The 19561-nt window shown below is 47.9% G+C and overlaps 1 protein-coding gene and 1 long non-coding RNA gene across 7 annotated transcripts in view; one reads left to right on the top strand and one right to left on the bottom strand.

The window, feature by feature from the left end:
- The window catches only part of DOCK7 (dedicator of cytokinesis 7), a 150827-nt gene extending 137912 nt beyond the window's left edge, over positions 1-12915 (bottom strand). For 5 of the 6 annotated variants that reach the window (XM_031968986.1, XM_031968987.1, XM_031968988.1 and 2 more), the window contains exon 1: positions 12815-12914. In XM_031968986.1, coding sequence (XP_031824846.1) covers positions 12815-12852 — 38 coding nt within the window. In that variant the 5' untranslated portion in view covers positions 12853-12914. Of the gene's footprint in view, positions 1-12814 lie in introns of all 6 variants that reach the window. The other variant, XM_031968991.1, reaches the window with a different exon arrangement.
- A 2973-nt stretch (positions 12916-15888) lies between these two features.
- Positions 15889-19333, top strand: LOC116423734. Its single transcript, XR_004234248.1, has 3 exons — positions 15889-16033; positions 16925-17550; positions 18154-19333. It is a non-coding gene; the product is annotated as an uncharacterized LOC116423734 (long non-coding RNA).
- The last annotated feature ends 228 nt before the right edge of the window (positions 19334-19561 follow it).

Here is a 19561-nt window from a genome sequence, read left to right as displayed (position 1 = left end):
GCTCAATTAGGAATGACTGAATGAGCTGTGGTATATGAAAGTAACGGAATACTATTTTGTTAATTTTTAATAATTATCATTAATATTTAATTATTAATAATAATTAATTAAGAAATGATGAGCAGGTTAATTTCAGAAAAACCTGGAAAGACTTATATGAACTGATTTTGTGTGAAGGGAGCAGAACCAGGAGATCATTGTATATGGAAACAGGAAGATTATGTGATCTACTATGAGATACTTAGCACTTCTCAGCAATGGTGTGATCCAAGTCAATCCAATTAGCTGAATGTGAATCAAAGCATATTATTTTCACTTTTTTTTTCCTTTCATGGTTTTATCCCTTTTGTTCTGATTTTTGTTTCATAATATGACAAATATGGAAATATGTTTGAAATGATTGCACATGGAGCAGCTACATGGAGCAGTGGATAGAGCACCAGCCCTGAAGTCAGAAGGACCTGAGTTCAAATCTAGTCTCAGACACTTAACACTTCCCACCTGTATAACAATGGGCAAGTTATTTAACTCCAAGTGCCTCAGCAAAAAAACAAACAAACAAACAAACAAACATACACATATATAACCTATATCAAATTGCTTGTTGTCTTGGGAAGGAGAAAAGTAAGGGAACGCAATTTGGAAACTTTGGAACTCAAAATCTTACCAAAAAAAAAGAATGCTGAAAACTATCTCTACATGTAATTGGAAAAATAAAATACATTAAATTAAAAAAAGAAATATTCAGTTCCAAATCAGAGTTTGGAATGAAATTTTTTGCTAAGTCCCACTGTTCATTCATCCCAAAAAAGTAAGATTTGAGAACAGTTTACGTTTAGTAGTTTTTCTATAAGAGAGGATCAAATAAGATGCCATCTCTAAAAAGATGGGCAAACCTTAAAAGCATTAAAAAATGTGAGCTAGTGTCAGGAAATGCCTATAGCAGAAAGAAAAAGTCGTCTGTTCTAAATGAGAGGGAAAAAAAGAAAGCAGAGGTTCCATTCACTCACACACAAGGAGCAGATGAGAGAGGAGGCACTTTAAAGTGTGAACGCCATTATGTTCCAGCATGGCACATGCTCAGAAACCAAGAGAACGAGAAAAATGATGAGGGGTGTTTAAACATGGAGGAACTTTGAGCCTTTTCCAGCCCTTGGGATGAGCACGCCATACCACGAGAGCCCAACTCGAGGTCCTGGCAAGGCTCATGGGTGATCAGAACAGCAGAACAACAACTCACTTCCTTGGGCAAATGTTTGGCTTTCTCTATTTTAAGGATTCCACAAAATTACTGTTTTCTGCAATCCTTTCGTATTTAGCTCAAGTCAGTCGACAATACAATAATTATGTCCTGAATTTTTGGTCTCTTAATTTTAAATATCTATTTTATATATATAATTTTAAATATATATATATAATTGCAAATATATTTATTTAAATATATAAAAATATATTATATATAATTAGAAATATATTTTATTTAAATATATAAATATATTTACAATTTTATATATATGTTAATATTTCATATGCATACATACATACATACATACATATATATATATATTTTTTTGATCACTGTAGTTTCATAGAATTGGTTTACTCTGCAATCTAAGATTCCGGGCAGGAGTCTGCGGGCACCACTGGATGCCAGGAGTCAATGCCAAAAGAGGGGCAGGAAAAGCTCTTGCCTCTCATATTTGAAGACCTAGTGCCTAGCACCCAGCACCCAGGAAGCTTTTATAAATGCTGCTTCTTTCAGTCATTCTCAAAGGCAAATGAGCCATTTATATAGGTCCTTATCTTCAAATATATCAATCTCCACACATCAGTCAATCATTAAACACACATTAACACCCATTGTGTACAAGACACCGGGGATACAAAGAAAGGTGAAAAACATTCCCACCCTCGAGAAGCTCACAATCCAATAGGGCCCCCCAAAAGGAAAGCCCCTAGCAATCGGAGGGTTGGAAAAGGGTTCCCATGGAAGGAGGGATTTGAGCTGGGAGCTAAAGGAGTACAAGAAGCCAGCAGGTAGAGGTGGGGAGAGTGCCGGGCACAGCGGGCATAGTGCCAGAGAAGCTATCCATTCAGGAGTGGAGTGTCTTGTGGGAATGTAAAGACTGGGAAGGGAATAAGGGGGCCTGAAGACTAACAGAGGAGCTGATGTTGGATCCTTGGAGGCGATAAGGGCCACTGATGGGGGGGAGGGTCGGGCAATGGTTGGAAGAGATTTGTGGCAGACCCACAGACAGATGCAGAGACAGTGGAACTACTTCAGGGTCACCCAAGATAAAAATGTGCTGAGTGGCTAAACAAGCTGCAGTATATGACTGTAATGATGATTTCACAAACACCTGAACAGACTTTCAAGCATAGTGAAATGAACAGACCTAGGAGAATGTTGAACAATACCACGATCCAAGACAATTCCAGGACTAACGCTGAAGCCCATCAGCTACCTCCAGAGAAGGAGCTGATAGTGACTGAATACAGACTGAAACAGGCTATTTTTCAATTTCTTTCATTTTTTTTTTCCTTTTGAGTCTGTACAAAGTAAATGAAGTGGAAATGTTGAACATAACTGTACATGTGTAATCTATATATCTGTGTACTCTATATACATGTATAGCCTTTATATCTGATTGTTTACAATCTCAGGGAGGGGGGAAGAGAAGAGAGGGATAGAACTTGGAACTCAAAACTTTAAACAAAAATGTTTTCAAAATAAGATCATTGCCAACCTCCAAGAGAATAGTTTCATTGTCAGAGATGAAAGAGGAGCTCCATTACACAGAACTGTGTGAAAAGAAAGTTGAAACAGTAAGCGTACATCCCATATTCCAGGTGTTTCACAGAAGAAAAAAGAGGGGAGGAGAGAGAGGAAGAAACAGAGAGAAAGAGGGAGAGAGGGGGTAAGAGGAGGAGGGGGAAGAGGAGGAGGAGGAGAGAGAGAGAGACAGAGACAGAGAAAGAGAGAGAATAAAGAAATAAAGAGGGAAGAGGAGGAAAGAGAAAGGGAGGGAGGGAGGAGAGAAAAAGAGAGAGGGAAGATGGGAGGGAGGGAAGGAGGGAGAAGAAAGAGAAGAGAGAAGGGAGCAAGAGAGAAGAGGAAGGAAGGAAGGAAAATGACTGGATGGTCACTAGAAAGGGGAACAGAATCAAGTAAGGATTTTCAGTGATGGGAAAAACCTAAACATGTTAAAGGTCTAAAAGATAAAGTCCACATGAAAGGAAAAAATGAGAGGTTAGAAACAGAAAGGAGAACTCTGAAATGGCCCAAGATCAGGAGGAAGTGGGACAGGACAGGATCCCAGCACAGTGCAGGCTCTAGCTTTAACAAAGATAATCTATCCCTTGAGACCAAAGACCACGATGACAAAGCAGTGGTAGAGTCAGCAGAATGTACAGTGAACGACGGAGATTCTTTAAAGGAGCTCACCAAAATGGTAATGTCCAAACGACTGAGGTGAGCTGGTCTGCTAAGAAGCAATGAGCAGCAAAGAAATAAGGGTTTAAGGAAATGAGACCACGTCTGGAATAACTATGCAATGAAAAATGTTAGGGGAGAAAAGGAAGATAAATAAACTCACTTTAAGGGGCCCAAGTTAAAAACACACCAGCTGAGACATTAGCCCGAGCCTCGGGCTCCCGAGCCAGTCTGGACCAGACTCTACCACAAGCCAAGGACTTCCTTGGAAGCACTTGTGGGGCGGCTCACCGTCCAACACACACAGACTGGCCACTGAGGCCTTGGGGAAACTGACCGACAAGCCTGGGGCACCAAGCTCTGACACAGGGAGAAGCTGGACCTCCCAGAAAGGATGCTCAGCTAGCTAGGGAAGCCATTTAATGCCACCTACTGACCACCAAGGGGCAGACACAAGGATTACCTCAAGTAGATTCTTCAGGAGCTGAGCATTAATCTTGGGTGGCTGAACAACAGGTGGGAACGAGGGGCTCGCTTTCTCCACCTGGGCTTTGGGCCAGGTCGGAGCCCAAGTGGGCGCCAAGAGGGTGAAGGGTGAGGTCTGAGCCAGCCCCATCCTCGGAGAGAACTCTCCATTGCCCCATCTCCCCTGAACGTGGCCTGATGATGTCCCTGTGGGGTCAGTGCCCAGAGCCAGGCTGGGCCGTGTGGGGTGACCCCACACATGGCACCTTCCAAGGGCCCGGCACAGGGTGAGCCATTACTCAACGGCTGCTGACTGTCAGCAATAGCTTCACGTTAACTAAAGATGTCAGTCAAAAACCAAAGTTTGGATGGAAATCTGGGTCCCAAATTGATCTCACAGCCCATCGTGAATCCCGATGGCCGCTGAAGAACCTTTAGGAGGACGGGGAAAATCCCATTCCCAGATTAAACAGTGAATGGAATCACCGGACACTGAACAACAGTGAAGAGCTGAGCTGGGCCAACCCAGGTTCCGCCACTGATGAACAGGCTCCCCTCGGATGGGCTGAATGTAACACGTGCTTCGTCCCTCTAACAAAAGGTTTTTTAGCATTTTTTTTAAATTTTGAGATAATTTACCCTAAAAACGTGCCTCCTCAATCCCAGAACCATTTGTTGAGTACAACTGTGCTGTGGATGCAAAGAAAAAACCCAATCTGGCCTGGCAGCACTCAAGACCAGGAGAAGGCAGACTGTGCGCTAAGCTAACTAACCCCTGTTTTCAGGAAGTAGGGAGGCCCAGAAGAGCCCCAACAGGAGACAGGGCTAGAGGGGCCCGGGAAGAAAGCTCAAAGTTCTGGTTCCAGCTCCAGAGAAAGCAAAAACTGAAAAACGGGGCTGGTAGAGGGGACACCAGAAATGCCCAGGACCCCCAGGGGGCCAGTGTGGCCAGAACAGGCAGCATCCCAAAGGTAACAGCTGCAATCAGGGATGGGGTTGGGGGAGCCAGAGTGCAGAGGCCTGAGCCCCTGGTGAGGCTGGGGGGGCCACGATCCCCAATCTCTGATCTCTGAGCTGGTGCCCATTCATCCTTCCACTTCCTGAGCTTTCTCCACAAATACAGACAGCACTTCTCATGGTCCTTTCCACACACCCCATTCTTAGACACGGAAAACAACCATTGCTCTCCCTAGGTTTCAGACTAACCAGCTGCCCCTCAGGGAGGCTTGGGGACTTGTCTATATTTCAGAGCATACGCAGCCACAGCTAGGGCCATCAGGCCGGACTCTAGGACCTACATCCATCTAGGTGCTACATCCACAGCCCAATTGGATGGGCAGCCAGCTATCTCCAGATGCCCCCAGAGGCCTCTTAACAAACTCCAATGCTTCCCTCCTCATCTGCCACAAAGCCTTCTCTCTCCTCCCTGCCCTATCACATCTAGGACTCCTCTAGACATGTGCCTGAGAGCAGAGTGGAGGAACTTCCCCATCCTGGGAGGGCTCAGACCAAGGGAATCCCAAATCCAGTCCCCACGCACCTGACCATCCGTGTCCATGAATCAGTCATTGCTTGCAGAGCCTCTAAACCTTCCCAAGTTCCAGCGCTCCCCCAACCATTCCGTTCTCTCATCTTCACTACTCCAAGGCTTGTGAGTCCACCTCGAAGTTCCATCTCATGCCCACCTAAAACCCCTCTCTCCTAAAACCCTCCTCAGGTCCACTAACTCCATATAGTCCCCAAGTGTCCCAGTACATCTCTTACAGTCTTCCACAGCTGTATTAACTGTCTCTGGGGATGTCCTTATTAAGGTGAACTTGTTTATGTACAGCTTACACCCCCCAGTGTGGGCATCTTAACCTGCCTCCGTTCCAATATAAATCCCTACAGTTAGCACACAGCGTCTATATCTTTTGTATCTTCCCATGTTCCAATGCTCAGTGAAACATTCTTGAAGAAACAATTTAATTAGAGATTTTAAATGTTTAAATGGGTTTTATTTTTCCTGAAAATGTTTATGTAATGGCGTCACAAATCTATGCTACCAAAAAAAAAAGATTAAAGTTTTTGGAGGTCGTGTTTTTATTTTGTTCTGGGTTTTGGGTTTGTTTGTTTTTTTTGTTTGTTTGGGGTTTTTTTGGCCAGAAATGAGACTTAGCAATTCTGGTGGAAAATATGCAAGCCACAGCAAGGGTTTGTAGTTATGGTTATCACAACACTTAAATGCACAGAAAAAGGAGGAAAGAAATTATAGTTTAAAATTTATCTTCAAGACACAAAACTTGGAGAAAAACTGTGATTTTCAAATAAAAAGGACACAAATCCCCCAAAAGAAGCTAAAAGATGAAGCATTAAAACAAAAAATAGGGGAAAAGGAAGCTTGGCCATCAAAGAGAAACAGAGGCCCTGACAGAAAGCTGAACACCAGAAGATGCTTGTGAAAAGTTCCTGTTTTTATTTATGCTACTCCCTCTGATTGGATCTTCGGGGTTCCCTTTTCCTTGACTAAATATTGCCGATGCGACCTCTCTCCAAGCCATTCTTCCTTTTTCATTTGTATAGTCTCTCTGGGTCTCAGTCCCCATGTTGCCTATTATCAGAGACGTTGAAGTCGAGGTCGGGACAAGGGAGAGCATCCCAAACACAGAGACAGGTGGGAAAAGTGGAGTCATAGATGGAGTTATCTTTGAGGAACGGGTCACAGGCAGACATTGCTGTATCATTACAGTGTGTGAAGGGCAGCAAATGTAAAAAGACTATAGACAACATGGAAGGATCAGCTATTGAAGATCGAATCTGTTTTTAAGCCAGGGGAGTTTACTGAGTAAGGGTGACGCAGTCAGACCCCAGCTCTAGGTCACTGATAGCTGAGTGGGGAGAGATCTGAGGCAAGTAGACCCAGCAGGCAGATGGGAACAGCCTGCCCCAAGGGGCAGTTCTGTGAGTGAAGAGAAGATGACATGGAAAAGGATGCTGGGAAGGGCAACACGAGTCTTGGGAATAAAACAGGATGGCACCTTGGCAGTGAGCCCGGCTGATGGCTGATGGTGGTACCCTCCACAACAAGAGGGAAGGTAAGAAAAAGGAAGAGTCTGGGGGGGAAGAGGAGTTCTGTTTTGGAAATGTCAAGTCTGTGCTTGACTTGTCTATGGGACTTATCACTGAAGATGTCCAACAGGCAATTGGTGATATCAGACTGGAGCTTAGAAAAAAGACCAGGGCTGGAGAAACAGAAGAGATAAAGAAAAGATGGTAAAAATACACAAAAGAACTACACAAAGATTTTAACATACCTTCACAATGGTGTGGTTCCTGATATAGAGCCAGATATCCTGAAGAACGAAGCCAAGTGGGCCTTAAGGAGTTTTGCTAGAAATAGGGCTAATGAACGTGATGGAATTCCAGCTGTGCTATTTAAAATCCTAAAACATACCAGCAAATCCGGAAACCTCAATAATGGCCACTGGATCAGAAAAGATCCATTTACATCCCAATCCTAAAAAAGGGCAAAGCCAAGGAATGTTCAAATTTCCAAATAATAGTACTCATTTCACACACCAGCAAAGTCCTGCTTACGATCCTGCAAACTAGACTTCAGTAAAATGTAAACTGAGAATTACCAGAAGAGCAAGCTAGTTTTTGAAGAGGCAGAGGAATTAGAGACCAAATTGCCAACATGGACTCGATCATGGAGCAAAGAGGAGTTCTAGAAAGACACTGACTTCTGCTTCATGGACTACATTAAGACTATGTGGCTCGACTACAACAAAATGTGGCAAGTCCCCAAAGAGCTGGGAGGACCAGGTCTGTCTCCTGAGGAAGCTGTACAAGCCCAAAAACCAACAGTTAGAACCAAACAAGGAACAAGTGATTGGTTTAAGACTGGACAAGGAGGAGGGTGAGGCTGTATACCATCACCTTCTTTTTTCTAACTTCTATGCAGAGTTCATCAAGTGAAAATGCCAAGTTGGATCAATCAAAAGCTAGAATGAAGGGAGATCAGATCTGCAGACCATACCAGCTCAGATGGCAGAAAGTGAGGAGGAATTCAGAAGCCTCCTGATGAGAATGAAACAGGAGAATATAAAAGCTGGCTTGCTGCTTAACATTAAAAAGGAAAAAAAAAACCCAACTATGGTCTTGGCAACTGATCCCACCACTTCCTGGCAAACAGAGGGAGAAGAAATGGAAGCGGGTCAGATTTTATATTCTTGAGCTCAGAGAGCACTGCTGACACAGCCATGAAATTAAAGATGCTTTCTCCTTGAAAGAAAAGCTCTGGCAAATCTGGACAGCGGACTAAAAGCAGAGAAGGCCTCACTTTCCCAACAAAAGACCATTCAGTCCAAGCCATGGCTTTCTCGGTAGTAATGTGTGACTGAGGGTTGGACGGTAAGGAAAGCTGCGTTCCACAGAACTGAAACTTCCCAATTATGCTGGAGACGACTCTGGAGACTCCCTTGGGTGGCAAGGAGATCAAATCAGTTAGTTCTTAAAAGAAATCAACTCTGACTATTCACTGAAAGGACAAATACTGAAGCTAAAGCTTAAATATTTTGATCACAGAATGAGAAGATGGGACTCAGTGGAAAAGTCCCTGATGCTGGGAAAAATTGAAGGCAAAAGGGGAAGGGGATGGCAGAGGATGAGGTGAGAGAGATGTCAAGAAGAAACACTACTGAACAACTGAACAACTTTACTGAATCCATGAGAGCTGATGGGATCTCCAAGCAAGCTGGATAGAGCAGAGGCTCTTAACAGTTTGTGTCCTGGACACCCCACCTCCCAGCCCCAGAAGTCTTGGTGAAACTTAAGGACTATTCAGAACAATGCTCTAAAATGCAAAAAATACTTGTGTTATAAAAGAAATAAATCATATCAAAATAACAGTAACAAAAATATATTTTTTAAAAAGTAAAATAATTTCACAGACCCCATGTTAAGAATCACCGGAAAAGGAGGAGAGCAGGGCCCAGGAGAGATCTTGGGAAATCCCCACGTACAGCAGCCATGACCTGGAAGAAGATTCAGCAACAGACCAAGACAGGGCAGTCACAGGAGGCAGAAAGAGAAGAGGGTCACGTAAACCCGGAAAAGGGTCAACATTGGCCAAAAGGCAGCTGAGGGTGAGGAGGAGGAGGATGCAGGAAAGGCCATTTTGGTTGCTGTTCAGGTGTCACGACTGACTTTGTGAGCCCACACAGGTTTTCTTGGCAAAGACCCTGGAATGCTTTGCCCTTTGCTTCTCTGGTAGAGAAAAGGCCATTCAATCTAGCAATGAGGAAATCCTTGGCAAACCTGGAGAGAGCAGCCTCAGTGGCAGGAAGAGGTGGGAAGGCAGGAGAAACAGCAATCGGAAGGAGGGAGAGCACGTGGAAGAATCGCTGGTACATGGCTCTGTGCAGAGGCTCTGAGACAGGATGATGGAGAGCAGGGCCCGGAGCTCCAGGAGGATCTGGGCCTGGAGGCAGCAGGGGAGCACCAGCGGGAGAGGAAGATATGGGAGGAGTGGGGACAGAGGAGGCCGTCAGCTAAAGAAGGGACCCTGAAGCAAAGCTCACCCGGGCAAGGAGAAGGGCTAGGAGACAAGGGGTAACATGGGGCATGAGCTCTGAGTGAAGTGAGATGGGGGGGCGGAAGGCAGGAGCTCTAGACAAAGAGCCTCAACATGCAGTCAGAGGCAAGGTCCTTGGGGTGAGGGGCAGGGGGGCTGCAAATGGGTGGCAAGGCCCCTCTGGGTTTGGCACAGAAGTACCAGGGGCATGGCCACTGACTGCTGGAGAAGGTGTAACCATGGGACACCCTGAAAGCATGGCTTAGGGACTTTCTCCAGCTCCATTCAACAGTGTGTGACTATGAGGGAAAGACGAGGGCAGTGAGGGATCCAAAGCAGGATCAGTCCCAGGATGACGGGCAAAGGGCCAGTGTAGGGGATGGTGTAGATGTACACTGGCTAGTGCAGGGGACAAGGCCTGGGGCAGGGAGAGGAGCCACATGGAAGGAGGGCCCAGGGGTGAGGTGAGATCAGGGCTGTGACCAGTGCAGGAAAGGGGGGGGGGAGAGATTGGGGAAGTTAAGGTGCTTGTGCTGGGGTCAGGGTGTGTGTGCATGTATTATCCACAAACGTGGATGTATGCTGAAGTCTCCTAGCAGGAGGGCAGGCGTGAGGTGGAAGGGGAGCCTGTGAACACGTGCAGACTTTCAGGAAAAAGGAGGGTGGCCAGGTTCACAAGGGACTGGGCCCCAGAATCTTGGCTGACAGGTTTGGAGTGAATGAACCTCAAAGGAGGGGGTGTTGCTGACAGAAGGTGGTCAAGGGGGACCACTGAGGCAGGCCGTGAGTACCAGAGCAGCCAGGGCCATAATCAGCCCTCAGGAGTGGGAACAAAGACGGAAGGAGAGGCCGAGACAAAATCTGCCCTGTCTGGGAGTGAAGGAGGCCTTCCAAGAGCCAGATGGGAGAAGCGGACATCACAGGCTCTGCCCTCGGTCAGGAGAAAGGGTCTGCTGGAAAGAGCAGCCCCTTCTGTGGGCTCTATGTGCGAGCTCTATGGGCCTCTGGACAGGAAAGCCAGGGTTCAAATCCAGCCTCAGACAGACCCCGGGCAAGTCACAACATCTGTCAGCCTCAGTTTTCAACCACATTGGACAAGGATCAAATGAGTCAACATTTGTAAGGCTCTCCCAGCACACAGTAGGCTCTACATAAATGCTTCTTTATTCCCTTCCCTTTCCCTTCTCCTCCATCAAGAAGAACACAGAAGAGGACAAAGTGGGAACCCTAATTCCAGAACATCAACCCAGGAGTCCTCATCCACTGAATGGAGCAAGTGGAGGGTCCCTCCTCCCCAAGTGCTCCCACCTTCCCTCCAAGGAAGCCACAGATCACAACGTTTTCACTTTGGGAGGGATTTCGACAAGCACCGAGTCCACCCAGAGTCCCAAACAAGGTCAGATACAATATGTCCCACCACTGGCCAATGTCTGTTTTCAGACCTCCAATGAGGGGCAGCACCTTCAGCCTCAGTGGTCTCCTTTGTCTCTAGCCTCCTGAAGCAACCCCATCCACTTGCAGATCCTTTCTCCTCTTTGCCACTTGGAACAAGTACAGCAGCTGGTTCTGCCCTCTGGAACCCAAAGAACAGGCTTTCAAAGGCAACTCCCCCTTCAGGATCCTTTAAAGGACCCTCAGAAGGCACCAACTTGGGGTCACTCTGCCCTTTTCTGGAGGCTCCCCTCACTCTGGCAAAACACTCTCTGCTCTTGTCTCAAATACACCTGGAAGTACCCTTTATGCCAAGAAGATACTCCAAGCTAGAGCATCTATAGTACTGCTTCATACACAGCAGGCACTAGATAAATGCTCGCCCAGTTCCTGAAATAGTCACCAGCATTTCACAATGTCACCACCACACTTACAACTGGCTCTTTTCACCTGCCTTCAGGTGGGGCTGGAGCATTCCCACACATCCGCTGAGACATTGGGGGTCAGTAAGCACTCCCCAGCTGAGCCACACAGAGCATCAGGCTTGGGAAGAAGTCTCCATCTGGGGATGTCCAGCCTGGCGCCCCTTTGCTTTGGTGCTCTCCGCAGGGGTCCCCGTGGACTCTCTCCACCACAGGGAACCCCCTCAGCTCCTTCAAATCCCCGTTTAGGTGGCCTTCCATCGTCTCCCTCCCCATCTCACGGCCGTAAGAGTTCTCCTGAAATTGTGTGTTAATACACTCTCTACCTTAAAGTGTAATAAACAGTGTCCAGTAAAAAATCGTGCAAGACCCAAGTCCACTAGCCTCCATCAAGCGCCTGCTGCGTGCCAGGCACCGTGCGCACGGGCCGGCTCCCACGGCAGCTCAGTGGGAGAGAGGCCCCAGGAAGGCTTCCTGTGGAGGGAGGATTTTAGCTGGGACTTGAGGGAAGCCAGGAAGCGGAGACGAGAAGGGAGGGCACTCCGGGCAGGGGGCACTGCCAGAGAAAACGGCCAGAGTCGGGAAGTGGTGGGAGGAAGAGCCGGGCAGAGTCCGGGCTGGGGAGTGGGGCTGCAGCAGGCAGGAAGGCTGGCGGGGCCCGGGGATACCCGGCCGCGGTCTGTATGGGTTCCGAAGGCGCTAGGGAGCCGCTGAGCTTTGGTGAGCGGAGGGCGACGAGTCCGACCTGGGCTCCCTCCCGGGACGGCCCCGAGGGGGGGGAGGCGGCCCCGAGGCGGAGGCGGCCCTGGGGGGAGGGAGGCGGCCCCGGGGAGGCAAGGGGGAAGGAGGGAGGCAGCACGGGGTGGGTGGGTGGGGAGGCGGCACCGGTGGGGTGGGGAGGGGCCCCGGGGAGGGAGGCACAGGGGGGAGGCCACCGGTGGGGTGGGGAGGCGCCCGGGGGAGGCGGGCGCGGATGAGGGGCCGCCCCGGGAGGCACGGGGGAAGGAGGGAGGCAGCACTGGGGAGGCGCACCGGTGGGGGCGGCGGGCGCGGGATGAGGGGCTGCCCCGGGGAGGAGGGTCCCTTTTTGTCTCGGGGCCGGCCCCGCCGGGGTCCCCGAGGCGAGGGGTCCCTCCGGAGATGCCGTGCGCGCGCCTCGGGGGCCAGCTCGGGTCTGCCCGGCCGCGGGCAGACGGAGCGGGTAACAAAGTAGCCTGGCTGCGGTCTGGGCCGCCCGGCCCGGCGCCCGCGCGGGGGCTCTCACCGGGGGCTCTCCCGCGCCGGGCGCTCGGGTGGGAGACTGGACCCCCCGCCTCCGGAGGCGGGAGGGGGGCGCGGGGAGAACGGAGGATGGAGAGGGCGGGAGGGGGCGCCCGGGGCGGGGCCGCGCGTCCGCCGCCCTGCCAGCCCCTCCCCCCGGGAGCCGGCGCCCCCCCAACCCCCCCCGCGGCCGCCCCCCGCCCGGACCGCCCGGCCTCGGGCCGCCGGGGCCCTCGCTCCCCTCGCTACCTGCTGATCTTCTGCGCGAAGGCTCTGCGTTCCGCCATGGCTGCGGCGCCCGGGGCCCGGCCGACCAGGACTGCGCGCCCCCGCCCCCGCCCCGCCGGGCGCGCGCCGAGAGAGCGCCCCGCCTCCTCCCGCCAGCCCCGCGCGGCCCTACGGGACCTCTCCGCGCAGGCGCAGTCCGACCCCCGGCGGAGGAGGGGCGGGGCGGGGCTGCTGGGGGGCGCCCCGGCCCGGGGCGTCGGGACCCCAACGGGGAAAGCTGGCGGCTTGGTCAGGGCAGAGCGCTGCGCTCTCCACTCCCGGCCGCGGCTGCGCCCGCTCCTCATCCGGGGGCCCTGGGCGGAGATGCGCCCCGCCTCGCAGAGGGAGAAACTGAGGCAGGGGCAGGGGTCGGGCCGTGGCCGGGGACCCCGGAGGCTGCGCCCGGGCCCCGCCCGTCTCCAGGTGTCTTTGTGCCGTGAGCCCCCACCTGGGAACCCGGGGCATCTTCTGTGCTCCACACAGGGCCTGGCACCGGCTGCGGGCTTAGCGTTCCCCATGGAGTCGTGGAATCGAACTACATTGCCCCAGAAGTCGGACTCCCTCACGAGAGGCTCCGGAACCGATTGGAAACTATGGCCAAAACCCGCTAAACTGTGCCTACCGTTAACCCTGCAATAATGCTGCGCCACATGTGTACCCAAAGCGGTGAAAGAAAGACGGAAGGGCCCAGAGGCACAAATCCGACTTAAACCCACCGATCCCAGAGGACCTAGCCTCCCTTCCCAATGGTGGATGACCCCCATCTCCAGGTGGCCCAATGCCTCTGAAGTGGATCATCTGAAAACTGTCATCCTCTGAAACACAGGCCTCATCCGTGGGCCCCTGCTTTGGAGCTCCTCCCAGAACCTCTCCCCAAGGGGGGCCCGGGCACCCCCTCATCATCCACCCCTTGGCTGACACTTCCCCCTTCCCAGAGGACTGTTTTTAAGTCAAGAGAAAAGTATGTAACCTGACAAAGGAGTCAATTATGCTGAAATACAGTTACCAAAACGACTTTTTCAAAGTTCATGGACTTCAGGTTAAGAACCCCAGCTCTGCATCCGGTGGTCCCTTTATGAGATGGAAACCTCTTTGATTAGTTCTAGAAGGGGAAATTATGACTGGCTAACCTAGCGTGTTAACGGGGCCTCTGGGGCTTTGGAGCCGGACGAAGTTCGTGGGGTAGGATTGGTTCAAATGGGGCCATTGGCTCCAGGCAATAGAGGCCATAGCTTCTTTCACAGGATTCCTGGAGCAGGGAAAGAATGCCCCAGAGAGCCTGAGAGGAGTGCTGGCTCCCTCCGTCCCCCATGTCACCCGACAGGTCGGCTTGGTGGAAGGCAACATATCCAACCAGAAGCTGAGAAAAAAGCACCAAACTGGGCTGCCTTTTCTGGTGTGTTTCCGTTCAAGTCCGACCAGTTTCTTTGTGATAACAACCTTTGCCTGTTTGTCTGCTTAAGTTCTGCTATCTGTGTTGCGGCTGTATGTACCCTTATGAGTGTGAAAGCAAGATTGGGCTTTCGGGAAGTTTGCTTCCTTAAATAGTTTCTTTCCTAAAAGTATATCTAGAACACTGTGGAGACTCATCTTTTTTTGCTTTGTTTTAGTTTTAATTTTAAGCAAAGTTAGAATGGTGAAAAGTAAGCACATGCTATGAATCTGGACAGCTGTTCTAAGAGCTTGGTGGTCTTGGAGGTCACAGAATCCTAGAATTTGAGAATGAAAAGGACCCTCAGTGGCCACACACAAAAGAAGCCCATTATCTGGTTATCTCCCAATTGATTACCAGAAGTGATTTAGATCTATGGCCAAAAAGCTACTAAACTGCATGCCCTTTGACCCAGCAATAATGCTACTAGATCTATACCCAAGAAGCATATAGAAAGAGGGAAAGGACTCGCCTGTACAAAAATACTTATGGCAGCTCTTTTTGGTGTGGCAGAGTTGGAAACTGAAGGGGTGTCCGTCGATTGGGGAACAACTGTACAAATTAGGGTATAGGAGTGAGGTAGAATACTATTGTGCACAAGAAATCGTGAAAAGATGAGTCTCAGAGCAACCTGAGAAAGCTTGTTATGAAGAGATGCAGGGTGAAGTAAGCAGAATGAGAAGAGTAAAATTAATGTTAACTTGTATTTATTACCAGTGTTTCTACACAAATATATCCATTTCCACAGACTCCAACCTTTGAAGGTCAGGACATAATAGAATACCCAGCTCCCAAGGGATCTGCTTATTCACTAGCTTAGGCAGGGCCTCTAGCCTCTGTTTATTATTGTTAGCGTATTGTTACTATTATTACTGCTTGAATTGGGCGTAAATGAATGGCAGCGGCACAGAGTAGTCAGCCTCACTCTCCCAGAGATATCAAAATCTAGTAGCAACACAAAATCAGGACTGGCAATGGTCAGCGGAATGGTGGGGAACTTTGGCATCTTTAATGTCCCACCAAGCTCTAAGTTCTCCATAGAACTCACAGAGCTCTTCTATTGACCCATTGACAGAGGCCATTTTGAGCTAAGGCCTCCTCAGGGGATGTCCTTGCTCCCCTCAACCCAAAGATGAAGCAGTAGGAAGGAGCTGAGAACTCTCTTTGCCCAGCTGATTGTTAAAATATCCACCAATCAGGGTTGTCAACAGAGGTCCAAATGATGTGACCACCAGGCCAATTGGAACAAAGACACACTTAAGGATAAAAGATTCTGTCTGCCGCCCAAGTTCCTGGAGGAAGCCCATGAAGCCGTTTTGTTACCAAGCTGAGTGTCCCTGCTAATAAAGGATACAATAGTTATATAAGAACTATAACATTGTAAAGAAGATCAGCTTTGAAACTTAGTAACTAATTAATATACTGATCAACTACAACCCCAGAGGACTGATGAAACATACTCCCATTTCCAGATAGCGAGCCAATGGACTTGATGAGGTTCTAGTGGCAGTCAGAGAGTGGTGGGAATCCCCTTTTGGTCAGTGCAGGTTCTTAATAAAGAATTCATGAACCCGATGAGTTTGAGGGTAGCAAAAATGGAAGTTTATTGGATGAGAGGTCAGCTTTGCTAAGAGACTGACTTCCTAGTGGCAAAGTCCTACTAGGGAAATGGAGGCTGGCACTGAGAAGAGAATGTCTTCCCAGCAGGCAGAGTCCTGGCAGCCATGCCGAAGAGGCAAAGCATACTACTTTGGACATTCTGCAAACAGGTGAGGTTAAGATTGTCCTTTAACAGGGAATCTTGAGACTCAGGTTTCAGGTTGAAAAGAAAGCCAATGCCCCTGGGGCCTAGATGCATGGAGTTTCAAGCCACTCACAGTTTCAGACCCAGATATCCCAAAAGAATTTGAATGGGGGGGGAGGGGTAACTAGATGGTGCAGTGGATAGAGCACCAGCTCCGAAGTCAGGAAGATCTGAGTTCAAATCTGCCCTCAGATATTTAACACTTCCTAGCTGTGTGACCCTAGGCAAGTCACTTAAGCCCAACTGCCTCAGCAAAAAATAAATAAGTAAATAATAATTTGAATGGGGATCTTGCTATTAATGGGGGTGATTTGCCTTAAAGAGGCTTAACCTCAGAAATATGCTCTCTCATAGACTCTCTGGAGTCTGGGAGACCCTAATCTCTCTTCTTTTGCAGATTAAAGGAGGACACAATTTCAGAGTGATAATTTTACAGATTAAAGGGACACAGTTTCACATCCCATCAGCCTACAGATCAAAATTTGGGGTTGTTTGTTTGGTTTTTTTTTTTTTTTTGGACATTGCCAATGGGGAATTTGTTTCACCTAAATGTACCTGTTTATAACATGTTTGTAGGTTTTGTTTTTCTTGCTTTCTCACTGGGAGGGAGGAGGAAGAGAAAGACTTGGAAAAATAAAATAAATTTGAATTTTAGAAAATAAAATAAAATTGGAGAAAAAATAGTTATCCAGTTTCTGCTTGAAGACCTTTAAGAAAGAGAAATGCAGAACCCCTTGAAACAGCCCGTTCTGATTTTGAACAATGTCTGATTATTATGAACTCCCCTCCTCCATGTAACAGCCCTTCAAATCCTGGCATAATGCACCTGCCTTCTTCTTCTCCCAATTTTCTCCAGGTTAAACATGCCAAAATTTTCAGTTTATCTTAAATGTCATGGACAGAGAGCCCTTCACCATCGGGGAAGCTAAACATCAGCGAATGGGTATTCTTCCACCATAGTATCAGCCCTGAATGTGATACTGCAGTTAAGGTGATGAAGGCAAAGACCAGCAGGATTGTGTCACCTCCTTCTTCCTGGAAACTATGTACTTCTTCATGAATTCCAGAAATGAGGGAAAGATCTGGAGATAGAAATTGAACTGATAAAGTGTCAGACAAAAATGAGGCTCAGAGAAAGAGAAAGGGCTTTAGGAACCAATTAGCCCAACTTCTTTCCTTTTGAAAACAGGCCCAGAGAGATTTGTGTATCTAATAAATTTGGGTATCTAATAAATTAGGTACACAAACAAGTAACAGAGGCAAGATTTGAACTAAGTTTCTCTGACCCTTTATCCAAGAGAACAGTTAGAAGAGAGGATTTCATGAGGAACCTAAGATCCCTAAAGTTCTCCAGAACTTTAGCATTAATTCTGTGAAAACCAGCTTGTTGAGAGTTTGCTTTACTGGAAAAAGTGGATGAAGAACATTGAAGAAGAACTGATGAATTCCAGAATTTCATATGATTCCATTGGCAAACATAAAGTAAGTGAATTTACTGACTGTAGTTTTGACGAGGGGAGCCCCAAAACTCTCTCTCAGACTTTGAGGGTAACACTTCTTCCTCAGAAAAGCTCTCCCCTGAGAGACCCACCCCCGGGAATCAAGATAAAGTGGTTTCATTCTGATATCTGGGTGGGACTAGTTGAGTCCAGGACCACTCCTACTTAGCCCAAGTTGGAGATTGAGATTTCTATACAACTTTATTGAGTTGGAGATTAGTCCGGGGATGCTCATTCAATTAGAAGAGTCTCTATTCTGATTTCAACTAAAACTGCTTCCAGACCCCCACCAAGAGCTACCTATATAACAAGCTTCCTCCAGCTCAGTTCCTTGCAGAGGGCCAAAAGCAGAAATCATGCCAAGGAACTGCCTTCTCTCACAGCGATGCTGTGACCTTCTGCCTGCTGAAAAGACATTCTCTTTTCAGTGTTACTCCCTCTTTATCTCTCTCGCCTATTTCCTTAAGAGGATCTTATTTACTGTGGGGATTTTGTGGGGATTTCTCTGCTAGATCTTTACTTCTCCTAAGGAAGTCGGACTGCAAAAGCTGATTTCTCAGTTCTAATAATAAACTTCTTTTGCCAGTTTAACTTTTCAGGTTCATAAATTCATTTAAGAAGGACCTACACTGACCAGAAGGAGGTTTCCACAACTCTCTGCCCTGCGCCGAACCTCATTGGTTAGAAGAATACAAAAACTCAAGAGCCTCAGCCTCTACTGGAGAAATGGAACACAGAGAGATAGATTTCAATTACAATCCCAAATCATTGTCCATTTGCAGTGTCTGGCCAAGATATAGCTGCTGATGGATGAGCTCTGTAGATTGTCAAACTAAATTCACATTACAAGGTATTTTAAGCACAAAACCTCAGGGTTGGAAGCAGCAAAAAAGAAAAAGATTTGAAGCAGGGCAGACAGGAAATGGTAAGCTCCTTGAGGGCAAGGATTGGGTTGTTGTTGATTTTGCCCTTTGTATCCTCACTGCTTAGCCTTCCACAGGGCAGGGTATTATATAAATGTTTCATTGAGTGGATTAATTGCACATCAGTCCCATGATAAGGTTTAGAATAAAGGGGGGAAAGAATCCCTTTCTGCTGCTGACATTGCTCCACAAGCAAAAAGTATAAGACAAAAAAACCCTCCAAATTCATGCTCTGAAAAGGATGAATCTTATTGGGGGCAACAGCTTCTTTAGCTTTAATTGTTGGGGAATTTTTCCAAAAATGAATGTAATCTGCTTTTCTGTACCTTAAGATCATGGGATCATAAATATTGAGCTGCAAGGGACCTCAGAGGCCATGGCATCTTGGGCTCATGGCTACCATTCCCATCTAGCCTTTTATAAATATGACCTCATTTGATCCTCCCAACAACCTGGGAGGTAAGCACTATTATTAATCCTCATTTTACTAGAGGAAACTGAGACAAATAGAGGCTAGAGGCGAAGTGAGAACAGCCATACCCCAGCCCACAATGGTGCTTAGAATTCTAGCAACCAAAACCAACCTTCTAGCAATTCTAGCAACCCATTAATTGATTAGGAAGATGTTTTATATTTCAAACCCACCCCCATCCATTTGTCCTAGTCTCAATCTGTCCTCAGCCCTCCTTCTCTGCACCTGTCTTTACACTACAACCACTAATCTCCAGGAATATCCTCCCCATTCTCTCCCAAGTCCTACTTCACCCTGATTTGATATTCCTTTTTTTCATTGCATTTCATTTCTTTGTTTTTTTCTTCCTGAGGCAATTGGGGTTAAGTGACTTGCCCAGGGTCATACAGCTAGCAAGTGTTAAGTATCTGAGGTGGGATTTGAACTCTGGTCCTCCTGACTTCAGGGCTGGTACTCTATTCACTGCACCATCTAGCTGTCTTGAAATTGTGAATCTCTTGGTGCAAATTAAGCCTGCTTTTCTTTTCAGGTATATAAGAAACTCATGTTTTACATAATTTCATATGTGCTTTCTTAATGGGGGATGGTGATAGAAATAA

This window comes from Sarcophilus harrisii, chromosome 4 (genome assembly GCF_902635505.1).
Source record: "Sarcophilus harrisii chromosome 4, mSarHar1.11, whole genome shotgun sequence".
NCBI lineage: Eukaryota > Metazoa > Chordata > Mammalia > Dasyuromorphia > Dasyuridae > Sarcophilus > Sarcophilus harrisii.
This window is presented reverse-complemented; position numbering and strand designations above follow the sequence as displayed.